At 38.5% G+C, this 15,486-nt stretch overlaps 2 protein-coding genes across 7 annotated transcripts in view; one reads left to right on the forward strand and one right to left on the reverse strand.

The window, feature by feature from the left end:
* Nucleotides 1-318: 318 nt before the first annotated feature.
* On the reverse strand, nt 319-9,892 carry pomgnt2 (protein O-linked mannose N-acetylglucosaminyltransferase 2 (beta 1,4-)). Of its 6 annotated transcripts, none has more exons than XM_027015255.3 (3): nt 9,491-9,812; nt 5,791-5,966; nt 319-4,447 (listed from the first exon to the last, which is right to left on the reverse strand). In XM_027015255.3, the coding sequence occupies exon 3, from the start codon at nt 4,409-4,411 to the stop codon at nt 2,651-2,653; it is 1,761 nt and encodes a 586-aa protein (XP_026871056.2). In that variant the 5' UTR covers nt 4,412-4,447; nt 5,791-5,966; nt 9,491-9,812; the 3' UTR covers nt 319-2,650. The 6 variants fall into 6 exon arrangements, 4 of the variants coding, with proteins under 4 accessions (XP_026871056.2, XP_081552927.1, XP_081552928.1 ...); XM_081696801.1 differs by lacking the exon at nt 9,491-9,812 and adding an exon at nt 9,193-9,457; XM_081696802.1 differs by lacking the exons at nt 5,791-5,966; nt 9,491-9,812 and adding an exon at nt 9,193-9,457.
* A 3,368-nt stretch (nt 9,893-13,260) lies between these two features.
* Nucleotides 13,261-15,486, forward strand: part of snrka (SNF related kinase a) — a 34,737-nt gene continuing 32,511 nt past the window's right edge. Inside the window, exon 1 of the mRNA XM_035531136.2 lies at nt 13,261-13,452. The gene's annotated coding sequence lies outside the window, so the exon portion shown is untranslated. The remainder of the gene's footprint in view (nt 13,453-15,486) is intronic.

Raw genomic sequence — 15,486 nt, forward strand, 5'->3', positions numbered from 1 at the left:
AGGAATATGCACAGAATAACTGCATGGGAGGATCCAATGTTCAAAATTCAAATCAGTTAAATGTGATAAGCCTCAAAGTTTCAGAAACAAATGACTTGCCAGAGAGTGACCCAGTTATCACTTTTTAAAGACATTTTTGCAACAGTTCTTCCTTAATCACTGGAGTTTCCATTACATAAGTGCACATGCAAGATGCTTTATCACACCATTCAACCCATTAGAAGATTCCCACATAAGGGTTGCAAGTGATCTCATTCACTTGCAACAATGCAATTACAACAAATATATAAAAGGTAACGTCTATGTCTATGTTTTACTATGTCCTTCAATTACATTCTTTTTCAGGACCAGTAAGAAATAAATAATTCTGTTAAGATCATCTTAAATGGTAAAGAAATTATTCAAAGGATCCATTTAATGATGCTCTTTGTGCAGCAGCATATTTTTGGGAAACTAGGCTTAGTTGGGTAAGTAGTTACTGCATCACTGCTGTCTGGGCCATAGCCATGTGGGAGTGTCATTGTGAAATCTGATCTCATACACTAAGCCAGCAGAAAATAGCACACTGAGAAGAGAGTAGGACATGATATAATGCTGGGGGGAAACACTCACAAAGCAGTGGCCAGCTTTAATTTCCAGGATACTTCTCTTAATTAAAAACAGAACTTAATATGAAAGATGAGCAAAGACAGTGTACAAAACATTTTATTGTTGTAATCATGACTAAAAATCACACCCAGATTCCCAAATACATTGTAGAGATCTCCCCCTAACATCTTTCAGTGGTCATGCTACTAAGCCTCTGTGAAGCCAGTTCCTAAGTGATATGGTCACCTTGTATATATAATAAACAAGTCAGGAATCTGTTCAGAGGCTCCAGCCTATTAAAGAAATGACTCAGTGAAAGGAAGGCATCTTTTATACCTAAACTTAAACTAAAGCAAAAACAATGAAATTCTGTATATTACATTACAAAGGAAACAAGAAAATTACAGCACATAATAGGTACTGAAAAGACAGAGGGAAAAATACACCATATTAAAGTTGTATTTTAACTCAAATTGATGGCAGAAAGTAAAATACACGACAATATTCATGGCACATAATGGTAAATCTCATAAAGTGGCATGTTTACAGTACTGATACTCAGTTACTTTTCTTACTCTGACAGTTTGAGTTTTACATACGATAATGGATCTCTTTCCACTGCTGAAAACATTATTTAATATTAAAACTTCAGTGAGAAAATGAGAATTCTGATTGAATGTTATGCAATTGAATGACCTGGCTATATTATCATGCTCCATTTACCCTTTCAGAATCAAACATGGCTAGATGGCACTGTTAAATTATATTACTTCTTTATGTTATTTCAGACATTGGACCTTATACAGGTCTTTCATATTAGACAGTTTATACATAAAAATAATTAGCATATAATTATGTCAATCAAAACCCTGGCTATGCTAACAGAGATTAGGGCTGATACCAGTCTTAATGAAGCATAATTTAAAGAAAACCTGTCTTTGTAAGATAAAAGACTGCAAAGGTATGAAGGAGGTTTGTCAAAGATTATCAGAGAAACATATGAGAAACATGTTTCTCTATGGTGGACTTTCCTGATCTATTAACCATCAGTCACCACAACAGAAAAACTGCATAACCAGTTCTATCAGTGTTGGGATCTTTGAATAGCAAAAAAAACCTAACATAACTCACATTGATATTAGCAGTGAGAGGACAAAATGTACACTACGAAGCCCTTAAACACAGGTCCTGAACTATGGAAAAACGTAGATGGTGATAATGCATTAAACAATATTTTGTATTGAGAGGCATAAGATGCCTGCATTTATTTCAGTTTACATGCAAGCTTCCAACAAGCCAAACTATAGCATTGTCACCTTTTAGCTATTTATGCATTACTACCACTGGACTCTGTCAGGTCACAGGGAAATGTCAGTTCCATTTTTCCTAGTTCATGTTTTATTTAAAGTACAGGAAGTCAATGCTCTCCCATTGGCAAACATGTATCAAGCTTCAAGTATAAAATAAAAAAAGGTAACATCACCAAACAAGGAGCTACCTACAAGCTAACACAAACACATAAAAGGACACAGACACAAAAGTGGGGGTAAAGACATATTTTAACTCCAGTTGGGGTTTTTGTATTAATGTGGCTTACTTATAAACTTAATATTACGCTTTCCATCAGAAAAGGCATTGCGATTACTATGCAAAACATTTGTCCACAGTCACAAATTCACAAAACACAGGATTATAAAAGTTAACAAATAGGCACACACACACTCAACACACACCCACACATACACACACCGTGTAGTAGACATCTTTTAATAATAAATAAAAATAAATTACCTTACACATTACTTATTTCTTATAAATAAAATCTGAATTGAAAACTTTTCTCTAGAAGCATTTCCATGACAAAGTAGAAGTAGTCTTTCGAGAGGCTCTGGTTTGGCAGTTCAGTAGTTTATATTCCCCTGCACAATGTTCTTTAATCTCATTCACTGTACTAATGTTCCACAGCAGGTATCAAATTGCAGGACATCAGATATCTCCACAGAAACATCCAACGACACAACACTTGATAATCAGCATTTCCCTGGTGGTGTGCTTAAGTGAGTTAGGTTTTACATATAAGAACATCTGCAAATGGTCCCAAAAGATTCTTGTTGAAGATGCAGCGTACCCATACAAGATATGTGGTAAAAGGCTTTATGTTCTCTGAGAAGGTGTAGTTTTGATGGGGGAGAATATAAGGCATATATGTGTTCTCTCCCTGCTCTTGAATCCACACTTCATATTTCACTTCCCTCACCTTCAGGTATTTGAGGTTCCAAGGGATTTGCCATGACACAGTGAGCTTTGCTTCATTGGTAGCCTGCACTGATGTCTGGCACTTGGGTTCTCTAACTCGACCTGGATGTACTGTGCTGACAGGCCTGGTCTTTTTCAGATTAGGCTTAATTTTTAGACTTTCTCTTAGAACCTCAAGAAAGGATGGGATGTCTACAACAGTGTCTTGATATATCCGGAAAAGCCACTCTGGGTTGCGGCAACACAGGTGTCTTGACACCTCTTTGCTAGCTAGGATGCGTTCCTGCTCCTCTTTGTCTAAGTGGGAAATGCCTCCCTGGTCCCAAGGGCGGTCAGGGTAGGCCACAGAATTCTCCTCAATAGTATTTCTCCATGCTACATACTGGAGGTCCATTCCTGGCAGAGAAGCGAGGGTTTTGTATGGAGTATACTGCTCCGGGTTTACCGCAAACGGGAAGAGCTCTATCACAGCAGCCCCCCGTGGCAAGAACATGGAGGTGATCAGCTGGGCTCCATGCATGCTAACCAGCATGGATGCCCCACTGATGACCCGAACTATGCTGTCAAACGGCTGATCCTCCAAGGACACCGTGACTGTCCTCATCTTGAACTCTTGAGCCAAAGCAAGAATCAACTCTGCCTCATTGAGTATGAGCCTGGTAGAAGCACGACTAAAAACTACTATATAATTGTCATCCTCAGACCTCTGATCTTTTGTGATATTCAACCTTTCCATCATGAACAAGGCAAACTGACGGATCTCGTTGCCTGACACCAAAATGTTGGCTTTAGGCCCTTGGGGCTGTACAAAGCCATACTGATACCAAGTGGTCATCTTTGACAATCCCACATAAGATTTTGTGAAACACATGAGCTTGCCAAAGTTCCGTAAGTGGTCTTTAAGCAGGGGTTGTTTGCTGCTAAGCAGCCGGTAGAGATCAAAATGGGCCCCCTCTCCCCAACCTTCCATGAAGACAAGCCGGGCTTCATCATCCAAGTCCATGTACTGCTGCATGGTGTAGAATATGGGAAGAAGGTCATCATGAAAGATATGCATCAGGTTATCAGCATTGAAGCGATTGAGGATGAGGGTGACATCTGGCACAAACACAGGCTTCGGCATGTATCTTAGAGCAGCTGCAGGCAACTCCAAGAAATTAAAATACTGTGTGTTATGGTCCTCGACAGAGGATAAGTCCAACAGGGCTGGCTGGAAGCGCCGGGGGCCCAGATTGGGAAGCATGACTGACGCATTGCTGTGGAAGAAGACAAACTCCTCTGCCTCGGTGCAGTAGCAAAGGTAATCGAAGCGGCAGACGCGGTCCGTGTGCATCTTGCCAGTGCAGACCATTCTGGTGCCCTGCTCCTGGAGCGCCAGCAGGGCAGCGTGGTAATCGATGCGCACCTGCGAGAGCTCCTGTGACTGCCGTGTGAGCCGCAGCTCCTCTTCCAGCAGGGCTGTATGCTCGCTGAGCCGCACGTACTTCCACAGCAGCGCCGCCACCACCGACACCAGCAGGCCATTCAGAACTGCCCCAGCGCTCATCCTACAGCCTAATGCACGCATCGCTCAAGCGACACGCGCATGCTCCACCTGCACCAACTGGAGAGAACACACTCTATTACCGACATTTTTTCATCCCCTTACTACATATGAGACAATATAATTACCATCACCAAAGAGATCTGAAGTATCTGCTTTCACAAAGGCAATCATTAATTCGCTATCAGTTAAACTCCTATTTCCCTAATATTTCTTTGCAGCCAGAGGCCAGACTCCATTTTCACTCTATGGCCTCCTTTCCCTCTGAATACTGAGTTACAGAATGGAAGGACCCCACGTTTAACCTCACATCACAACATCTAATTTTCTGAGCTACTGACATTCTCGAATAGCCATCAGAGCCACTGAATGCATCCATTGGCCAGAGACACACACACATAGCTGAACCACACACACTCTTCGGTCCAACAGTGTGCTTGTCTGAGTGTCCTCAGCTGCCTTCATTGAAAGTAACTGCGTCTCTGAAAGAACAGGGTTGTCCAATGCACAAATGCTAAATCTTCCCATCCATGACTCCTCACAGCCCACACCCGTCTGGAAAAATAAGTTATGGTAAAAAGATCACAAAGGTCTGGTTTCAACTCTCTCTGCTCCTCCTTTTTCATAACCACAGATTTAAATGAACACTAGGCCCATGCCATATCACTGTAATACCCAGACCTTGTATAATAATTGTTGTTTTCTGTAAACTCATACAAATGAGTAAAACTAACATATAAACAAAAAAGAGAACTAAACTAAGCTACAGTCACAAATAACTTAATATTGTGTTATCACATGTTAATGTGGTGTACATTTGCATAAACATGGCTTGCTGAAGCAAGTCTACTTGGCTACTTCAAGCTGCAGATAGTCCAGGATGGGATTTAACTAATTAAGGAGGACAATATAATGAAGTATATATAACGAGTAATGAAGGAGGAAAGCAGACAAGGAGAGAACCTGCCTCTAAGTGAAATGAGACAAGCTACTCCTTGCTATCCTCTCTAATAATCTGATACTCCATCTCTCCAGGGAACTGTCACTTTATGCTGTCAAAGATTATAGATAGAGAAACATCCTGACAGATGTCAAAAGTGGCAGACTTTTGCTGTGTTTTCCTGATGCTCGATCTATCCATCACAATTTATTTCCTACTCTAGAGTCTAAAGAAAAAAACAGCTCATACACCACTGCTCAGTATTAGTTCTAAACTCCTTAACATTAAATCAGAACACGTCTTAACTTCAACAGAAAATAGTAATAGCTCATGCTCGTTTGATTCTTAGCCAGCTCTTGGGCAAGAAATACCAATTATACCACTGTATGTTAAAGGCATATAGCATTCAGTGTAATTTTTCTGTCCACAGAGTCAAATGTTGCCGAGACTCAAGCAGTGTTACCTTCTGATCAGCCAGCAGCAGTGTTACCAGTTGTGTGCCTTAATCTCCTTCACTGAGCGGGCAGCTCCAGAGGAACACAGGCATGGGCACTGCCTGGCAGCGCCTTTTGGTAGAACGTCACCTAGGTGCTGTATTAGCTGGCCATGCCTTGCTGGCACCGTCTTAAGCCACCATCACTGTTTGAGGATAAAACCACCTTGGTTTTAGCTTGAGAGGCACAGATTTTGTGGGAATTTAAAACCAGAGATTGGAAGCCCTCTCGTCTACATAGCCCTGTGACTTTCATTCTTGTATGAAACAGCAAGTCTTAGTAAAATCACTCAATATATGAGGGACAGTATTTACATACTGCAGCCTTAGGTGGCTTCAATAATGCCAATATTGTGGAAATAAAATTATATATTGTGTAAATCCACACCACTGCACTACTGACTATACAAAGGTCTTTGGCTTAATCTTTTGCTAATTATATGTGAAACTCATATTATACATTATTTTTTATTTTAGCTATTCTCAATAATGCCCACTGATGGGATGAAGATATTCAAATCAAAAGGATATAACACAAATATTCAAATGTTATTTTAATGTTCTGGAGTTCACATAATATCTACACAGTTCCTTTTCCCAAGATGCAACTAAAAGTAAGGAACTGTCATGCACTAATACACATTTAATCCTAAATTCCTACTGAATAAAACCGAAACTAATAAAACTAATCTCAGTGAATGTTAAATCTGTGTACGGGCTCCGGATGAAACATAAAATTATCTGGTATTTTTAAATAATTGTAAGATTTTATACACTTTACACTTTTCTCTGGCCAAAATCTATCATAGGTCCTTCTAAAGAGGCCAACTACTGTCTGACATGTCATGCTTGGGGTAGAAGGAGATGAATTAGAACAAGATGGCTTTGTTACTGGAACTTTCTGCCTGGCCTACATTTCATTAACGCATTAGGCGCTCGTGTTCATGCTTAAATGTGTTGAATCATGTCCAAACTGCCTAATAGCACTTAAAATATTAAAATACTACTATATGATATTTATCAAATTATTCATTATTTGTGGCATTCTTCATCCAAACTATAAATCCAGGACATTCATACATATAAATTTAATAATCTTTTATGTAAGGGGAAAGGGCTTTAATATTTATTCCCAACACTGAGACAAGCAAACACATTAAAGAGATATTGATGCACGTAAATTTGCACTAATTTTGCTAAAGATACTAAAGAGTGTTTGGGGATTTAGCAGCCAGAGACCTGGCTATCTGAGTCATTCTGATTTAATTCTCTGTGCTCACCAGCATTAACACTGTAGCAAGCAGAAGGTATGCCCTTGAAATACTCTCCTTCTCTCTGTATGAATGGAAAGTTAAAAAAGGGATGACATGAGGGTAGCAGGGGAATCAAAGGTTTCCCAGTGTGTGTGTGTGTGCATGTGCGTGCCTGTTCATGTGTGTGTGCACGTGTATGTGTGCTTGTCTGTTCTTTGTCCTGGCTGACAGAATGCTCCTGGCTCCATGGTCTACAGCTGTGTTGTTTGCTCTGTGGATGATAAGCACCACAATGCTGCGTGAAGGCAGCCTAGTGCTTCTGATGCATTTTAATGGGGCTCCTGGTAAGACCATGCTCTCAGTCTTTTGCTGGCTCTCCTCCCTGATGCGTCCCGTAAGGAGAACTGAGGAGAAGCCCTGCTCAGTTCCAGCACCATCCCCCCAACAAACAACCAACAAACAACTAAAAAGGCTTTGAACGATGTGTTCCCCTTCTCCACAGCCTTACTGTGCATCCATTTAACCACTCAGAACAGGCTCATCTTCATTGAACCCTGTTCTGACTAGTCTGCTCTGCTGTGCACTTTTTATTCAATGGACGGAGTAAAATGTGCATAGATTGCCGTGATTTTTAGGCTTTCATTTAATTTACTTTATTTTCTAACAAATGGCAATAGACACAAACACTTATCATTAAGTGACATGACTTTGCTATCATTGTTTCAAAGCAATGTTTATTTGTAGTTCCATATGCTGATCTCCAATTAAAGGTGACTAAACGTTAACCTGAAGAACTGCAGGCGTCTGCTTTTAAAACCCCTTTAAGCAACTCTAGTGCTTAGTGGTTGCCATTCATGCTTCTTTCATATATATGAACTGACAACTAGAGAGCAAGAGTAATAAGGAAGCTGGTATGTAAATTCATTAGGGGTGGCAGGTATCACTTTCTGAAGAGGTAAAGGGCAGCGTTCCAGCTGACTACTGCAGGTGATGAAACAGCCACTCTGGCCTATTGCCCCTTGGTTCCTCAGAGCCGGATGACGAATGGGGCTGAGGCAGTCTTCCAATGTCACTCAGCCTCCTGAGGAAAGGACCCTGTGTAAGACTGCAGCACTGAGGCAGAGGTCCGCATAACGATAAGCAATGATAAAAGAGTATTGCAGGCGCAAGTACGGCCAAATTCCAGAGGAAAGAAATGCAGTCCAATGTATGCCAAAAAGTAACTGTTCAACCTATTTCCTATTCAGAGACAGATTTAACTTCATGTATAATAAAAAATATTTTATATGATGAAAATCTGAAATGTATTTAGCTGAGATCTAATGATCAAATTGTGTTCTATTGTGGTCTATTGTTTGATTTTTTTTAATAAGGAAAGAGTACAGAAAAAACACTTGCTAATTGTCTACAGGGTCTACTGCAATTACATATTTGGTAGTAATTGATAATAATAATTTAACAAAAACAAATATAACAAATAGACTGCTTTAAAAAAAAAACAATAGCAAGAATTACCCTTTAAAAGGTGAGATATTAAAATGTAATTATTATTCAAATGTTTTTCCTCCCATGCCTACATTGTCTAAAGTTAATAAAGTGAACAAACTGGTAGCCAGAGGTAGCCAGAGCAGTGGTACTTGGTAGCCAGAGCAGTGTACTGAAGTAGTTCTTTAAAGTCTAACAGGTCATGATAAAAGGTTACTGTGCGGTTAAACAGAACGTAATCGCTTGCCCCATTGCCGTTATTTATATATTTTTATACTACTACTACTACTACTACTACTACTACTACTACTTCTACTACAATAATAATAATAATAATAATAATAATAATAATAATAATAATAATAATTATTATTATTATTATTATTATTATTATTATTATTATTAAGCCGCCACAGAAGCTCACTGACGGTCCTGCAGTGACAAACCCATCAGAAATTCATCATCAGATTGTCACCTTTCGACGCTGTATGGATAAACTTTAATCTCAGCACAGATACAAATAATACACTAATATGACAGATATAATAATATACTAAAGTGATAAAATGATGCCAAAGTATGCGCGCTACATTTTTGGCAATGTATTGAACTGCGTAAAATATTTTTCACTAACCTTCAATTAAAGACAGTTCCTAGAAGCCACAACGAAGCAGACCCGAGTGTAAAGAGAAAGGCTGACTGGATTCAGTGTAACGTTAGATTGAATATTTGCCCTGACAAGCGTGCCTTTGAGCTTGGACTTGCAGGGAGTAGAATAGCCTGTCATGAAGCGATGGACTACGGAGTGCCAGCCTACCTTTTCTTTCACATATAAATAGCCAGTGGAAAACTTTTTCACAAACAAGTTCACAAGCAGGAATACAAAAACATAGCACGTGCTTCCGTAAACAATCATATAACACTATACTTACCGGAATGGAGGCGTAAGAGGACAGGAATATTACAAGTCACTGCGGCTACAATGTTTCAATAATAGCTACGACTGCATCGATAGCTCTGGAAATGGTCTTCTTTCTTAGGGCGTTTTCGAAGAGTGGACGAGATCATATGGAAGTATGATGAAGCAAGTGCGCGCCGATTTCAGCGTTATATAATTATTGTGTTCTGTATTCATTCATGATACATGCTGATTGACGTGTCTTTACAGTTTTTTGGAGAAGTAAATTCATCTCATGTACTGCCTGTACAAACCTAACCAGCTGAAGGAATAGTCTCCACCCACAACAATGACCGGATCTCGGACTAAAATCTCGCGATATACTATAATGGGCTTTATGCCTTGTGCCGTTAAACAGTGTTGCTGATGGGCCTTGAAATATTCTGGGACCTGAAAAACAAACAGCACTGCAAACCTTTAGTGACAGTGTGTAGCGTTTACCCTGCTGAGCAGAACATTGTACGCACAAAATGTCGCAGCCTCTCAGACATATTCGTTCTATTTAATAGTCGCGTCAGAGATGAGGAGTGGAATTTTACGAGTATTCAACGTATTCGAGTTAAACGGGTATTACAAATGGCATGGTTTTAAAAGCACTTGGCAACGATGCGCTCAGTTGCTATTAAACAATCTTTTAGCATGTGACTTCTTAAACTTTGTAAACGCAATAGCTGGTTTGAATCTCAGCACTGACTGGGCTCATTGTCTGGTTACTAGGTTGCGAATTGGAGATCCTAGATATATGATCTGATAAGCATAATAACGACACTAGATGGGGCAAATATAGTCTGCTGTTGTGCCCTTGGTCACATCTTGAAGGCGGTTTGCTGTCTCCCACTTGAGCAATAATAGACAACAATATTTAAAATAATGGACAAATAAAGTGAAAACAAAACACCTAAAGAAAAAATGAGTGCTGCAGAGTTTATAGAATGATCATATTTCCACTTCTGGAACATGGGTCACCAAACCAAAGGTGCTTCTACTACTGGCTGCTCCAAACTGGTGGAAGGTGAAGTACTGCTGAATCATAATAAATTATTCAGAACCAAGGCCTTTGCCTTTGTGCAGTGACCTTCTATCTCAGGAAGTGTGGGTCACTTTGCCATCTTGTCCTTTAAGCACCTTTGACCCTGCATAGTGTGTTCTGGACAAACTTTGCACACCAAACTGGGGGATAAGAAGTCCATCCTTATCACAGTGTGATGTACACTTCTGAACACCCTTTGTTAAATATTGCTGCTTAACTATTCATGCTCAAATCATTTTTATCTGTTGTGTTATGATAACCCTTTGGTTTGTTTGGGTGGTTTTAGAGTTGTTACAGGTAAGCTGAGAGGTGGAGTTTGTTTCTTGTAAATTGGTTCCATGGATGCACAGCTGTGTACTCTTAATATAAAAAGAACTGCTACTCGGCTGGTGTGATCTTACTATATATTTTGCATATATATGTTTCTGAAGAAGATTCCATGGAGTAACTGCACTGTAGTCAAAATTCCATTGAAGCACACTGGTTTCCATAGAAACAAGACCTTTAGGACAGCGGTCCTTCATCAGCTGTGCAAGCATAGTTCAATGTGATTTTGACTACTTCTACCTATATGCTTCATTTCAATTCTGTTTCTTTATTTCTCTGTCTTTGTACCTCACATGCTGCTACTATGAATAAGTACATTTCCTGCTGGTAATCAATAAAGCCCATCTAATCTTATATGAGTACTTATGCAGTAGGATGGATAAATCTTCAGTTTACATTTAAGTCATATGCACTTTTCAAATTCAGCAAAAAAAAAAGGCTACTACACTTGCAGCTGCATATAATAACAATCAGATGTAGGAAATATGCTGGAATTAACCTAATGCATCATTTGATCTTTAACAATGGTACAAATCATTATGAAGGTATTCCTGCTAACAACTATTGACACCATTTGTGCATTAAGTTGCAAAATAATTAAATCCACCAAAAAGGATTTAAGTATTACAGTAGAAAACGTATTTGCTGGTACCTTTTCTGGAACAATTCAAGTGAATGCAAGATTATATCAAAATTATAATTTTTATAATATGCCTGTCAAAGAATCCTCTACTTAGATCATTTCAGTAAACAGTCAAATAATCCTTAAAAAATCTTGACCTCAAATGTTTTGGCAAATTCCAATCTGGTAGTTGTCTGCATTATTTAGATAGTTGCATATATAGATTAATATTTATCTCGATTGGAGATATACCCATAAAAGAGGAAATGAATGGTGATTATACTGTAGACCATTGCTGTGCCCATATCTCAAATACCTACGATGTCTTCGGTTAGTGGTTACCAAAGATGTCAAATGGTGTTAGTAAAAAAAAAAAAAAAAAAAATCTCGCATGCAACACTTTTTCTTATTAAATTCCAGGACAGTATATTTGCCTATTCTGGAAACCAGCGTCCTGGGATCTGAATAAGAAAGTGCACATGAATGAAATCGTGTTCTTAGATTGTAGCCTCTTCTGTGTCTACAGTTGGATCGATACATTTCAACAACTGAAAGTCAGGTATGCATGTTTTAAATATTTGAATATAATGACCCCTACAGTTCAACTATGGAAGTGCATAAAGTGCATGAAATTAGGAGGAAGATTATAAACCACTCAACCATTATACAGCATTCACTGTAAACTCTTGCTGTTTAAAAATAAATAGAACCTTTTCCACAGGTGCCGTTCTTTAGCCAGAGTATTCACAGATTCGTTGTATACATATATATATATAACACTCATTTATGATAAATTCCTTATCAACCCGATATTTTAAACTAGACGTACAATTATTTAGAAGCGCTTAACAAGCTTAACAACCACTAGATGGCAGGCAATCTCAATGTTTCCAAAGAATGATACACGCCATTATCTGCAGTGTGTTAAATATCTGCTGACATCTCTGAGCAATAAGGCTTGATAAGTCAAATACTATTTCTTATCAAATGGGCGTGCTTTTTGTACATTAGATATTAAGTCTGAAATTTGTATCAGATGAGTCCTACATAATCAATCATACGTGTTATATATATATATATATATATATATATATATATATATATATATATATATATATATATATATATATATATATATATATATATATATATATATGCTGCAACTTCACTCTTCGCAAATTATCATTTATAGCCCTGTGTTTGAGTATAGTTTTAAATGTTTTAAATTGCCAACTACGCGTCCTGAAATTAACTGCACCCAGTTTAGATTATGACTTGGCACAAAACTAAAAAATATTTCCAGAATTTTCATTTTCTGTGTAAATGAATCCAGAAGACATAAATGTCTAACCAGATCACTTACCAGTATACTTCCTCTAATTACAGTTGTCATATCTAGAAAATAATTCCTGGCGAAGGGGTATTGTTTTACATGTAGCAGACCCACATTACATCTAAGATGAGGCAGGTAAGGGGTCTAGGCAGAAGACAACGACATAATGTGACCTGTGCACGGATGCATGGTGGTTTATGAATAACCTCCAATGTGAAGTGAGTTAAGGTCAGCACGGAATGACGACAAACACACATAACTGTTATATCACATCATATCAGCTATAAAATATAGGCATTGAATAGGGATTATCACACTGTATGGGCCCGCTAATGAACGCTCTTCACGTCTGCGTTGTTGTGACGTCAGGGGAGACTGCGGCTGCGCTCTTCACTGCGCCGCCGCCACGCGGGGAGGAGCGCAATTTCGCTGAGAATAGCACTTCCAACAGCGTTTGCACATTGATCAGGAACTGTGTGAACGCCGCTATTGTAATCTGAAGTGCTGAACTTCATTCAGCAGGCATTTTGTTGAACTCCTTAAATTCTGGATCGAATATCGTGATCCCATTATCTCTGGACATATTAAACATTTTAGTGGTTTTAATGTTCAGCGGAGTGAGTGGTAAGTCAAACTAGGTTAACGTTACATAGTTAGCTAGCTAGCAAACGTCTCTAACAAGATAAGGTGGATATCGTTTAGTAGCCTGCAAGGTAAATAGCTTGCAGTATATGCAACAACAATATCAAACCAGCTAGACAGATGTTTTTCCAATTTGTTGTTTTGGTGTGAAATAATATAACCTTACGCTTTTAGCTGCATGTCGGTATTTTTTGCTAGCTAGTTATTTACGGTAGCTTGCCAACTAGCTACGGAACTACAGAATGTGGTTCACTGGTGTTTTATACAATGCAATGTTAATCTGGCAAGATCACAGGTGATCCATGATAAGCTTTTTGAGCAACTAACGATGGTTAGCTAACCTAGGTAGCAATCTTTGCATGCCACTTTACATTCAGGCTCATGTGGGGCAGATCAGAAAGCCATTCTGAGCTGTGGCACAGTAGGCCTGTCACGGAAGGGAGTCTATCACCAGCACTGCCATGTTCAGGGCTCACTAGCTAGCTGGATTGGGTATTGTTGCACGGAATTGTCCATTGCTGCGACATACACAAAACGAAGTCAAGAGAGACTTAGAATTTCTGTTGGTAATCGTTTCTTAGGCAATGATTTAGATGCATATTCCATTATTTCTCCAGGTAATAAATGATATTGCTTTCAAGCAACTCGAGTTGACAGCTAGCTGGCTAGCGTTAGGTTACCTAGGTAGCGAGAACTGGCTTGGCTAGCTAACTATCAAAGCTCACCTCAAGGGCTACATGCGCTAGCTAGCTAACTACCTTATTAGAATTATTTAATTTATTTACTAAATTATCAGCACTTAACTCCTCCTTGGCTAAACTTTATATAGTAATTACTTGTACGGATTGATATTAACAGCGTTAAGCGGGCTAATTAAAGAAGATAACTAGCTAACCTAGCTAATTCAGAATTAAAGTAGCTAACGCGTTAACCTAGCTGGTTAGTTGGGTTGGTAACGGTAAAGTATGATTATTAATTTTCTCTGGGTTATTGTGTGACTCTAAGTGAGTTAATATATATGATGTCATTTTAGTCGAAGCAGTGCCGTTAAATAGCTATCTACAAATTCAAACATTTAGTTATCTTAACCTACGTAGCGGTTAGCTAGGTCTAAAATACTACCACTTCTCAGACCAAATGTTAATCCTCGCCCAACTAAATATATCAGTAATACTTTTATTGTCGCTTCCTGAGAAAGGTCAATGCAGAAACCTCAGATTAAGTTTCTTTCTGCTACATTATTATTAGTCGTAAATCTCGCTTGCTCACTTGTAGCAGCTGCGGCGAAGGTTGCTAGAGTCTAGTGTGTAAACTATCTGCACCAGAATTAGCAAAGTCCTTACTTGAGTACGATACATAACCCTAGCTAGAGAGGTAAACCACTTGATTCTTATGTTCTGTCATGATATCAAGCGCTAAAACTGTGTTATAACAAAGTTAAAAAGATCTGTATTCTTGTGTAAAGAACCAAGACTTAAAAAACCTGTTACAGAAGTTAGGCTTTTATTTGCGTGCATGCCTGTATTGCAAAGTACAACCGATGTATTCAACATGAAGTCCATTAATCAGGAGTCTGTTTATAAAAGAATTAATAACTAAATAATGGATAGGCTAAACAAACGAGTGAAATAAATAAATAACAAATGTGCATAAAAAATGTGCTGTGCATGTACTACTTAGAATGTATGATTGTTTGAATCCTTTAAATCTTGCATTTACATTTATGGCATTTAACTGTAGGAAGACTTTTGGACTTTACATAAACAGAGCTTTAGTTTCATGGATGTAATTCATTATGTAATATTGGCAGCTATTCATGGGTTTTTCCCCCACTATAACTAATAATTTGCTAATTACTAATCACATTTCATGAGTATATGTTCCAATAAATCTAGCTGTAGAAAAACTAGAAATTTCCTTATGATCCAGTTAGCTATGTAATGTATAGATTGCTGGACTAATTTCTGTATTTGTTTTATTGTACTGATAGTGTTACCCAATGATGCAGCTTGCTAC

The sequence above is a fragment of the Electrophorus electricus genome, chromosome 14 (genome assembly GCF_041902795.1).
Source record: "Electrophorus electricus isolate QZ-2024a chromosome 14, ASM4190279v1, whole genome shotgun sequence".
Taxonomy (NCBI): domain Eukaryota; kingdom Metazoa; phylum Chordata; class Actinopteri; order Gymnotiformes; family Gymnotidae; genus Electrophorus; species Electrophorus electricus.

What these genes read in the sequence shown, in the direction of transcription:
- pomgnt2 (XM_027015255.3), bottom strand. Translation starts at nt 4,411, where the DNA reads ATGCGTGCATTAGGCTGTAGGATGAGCGCTGGGGCAGTTCTGAATGGC.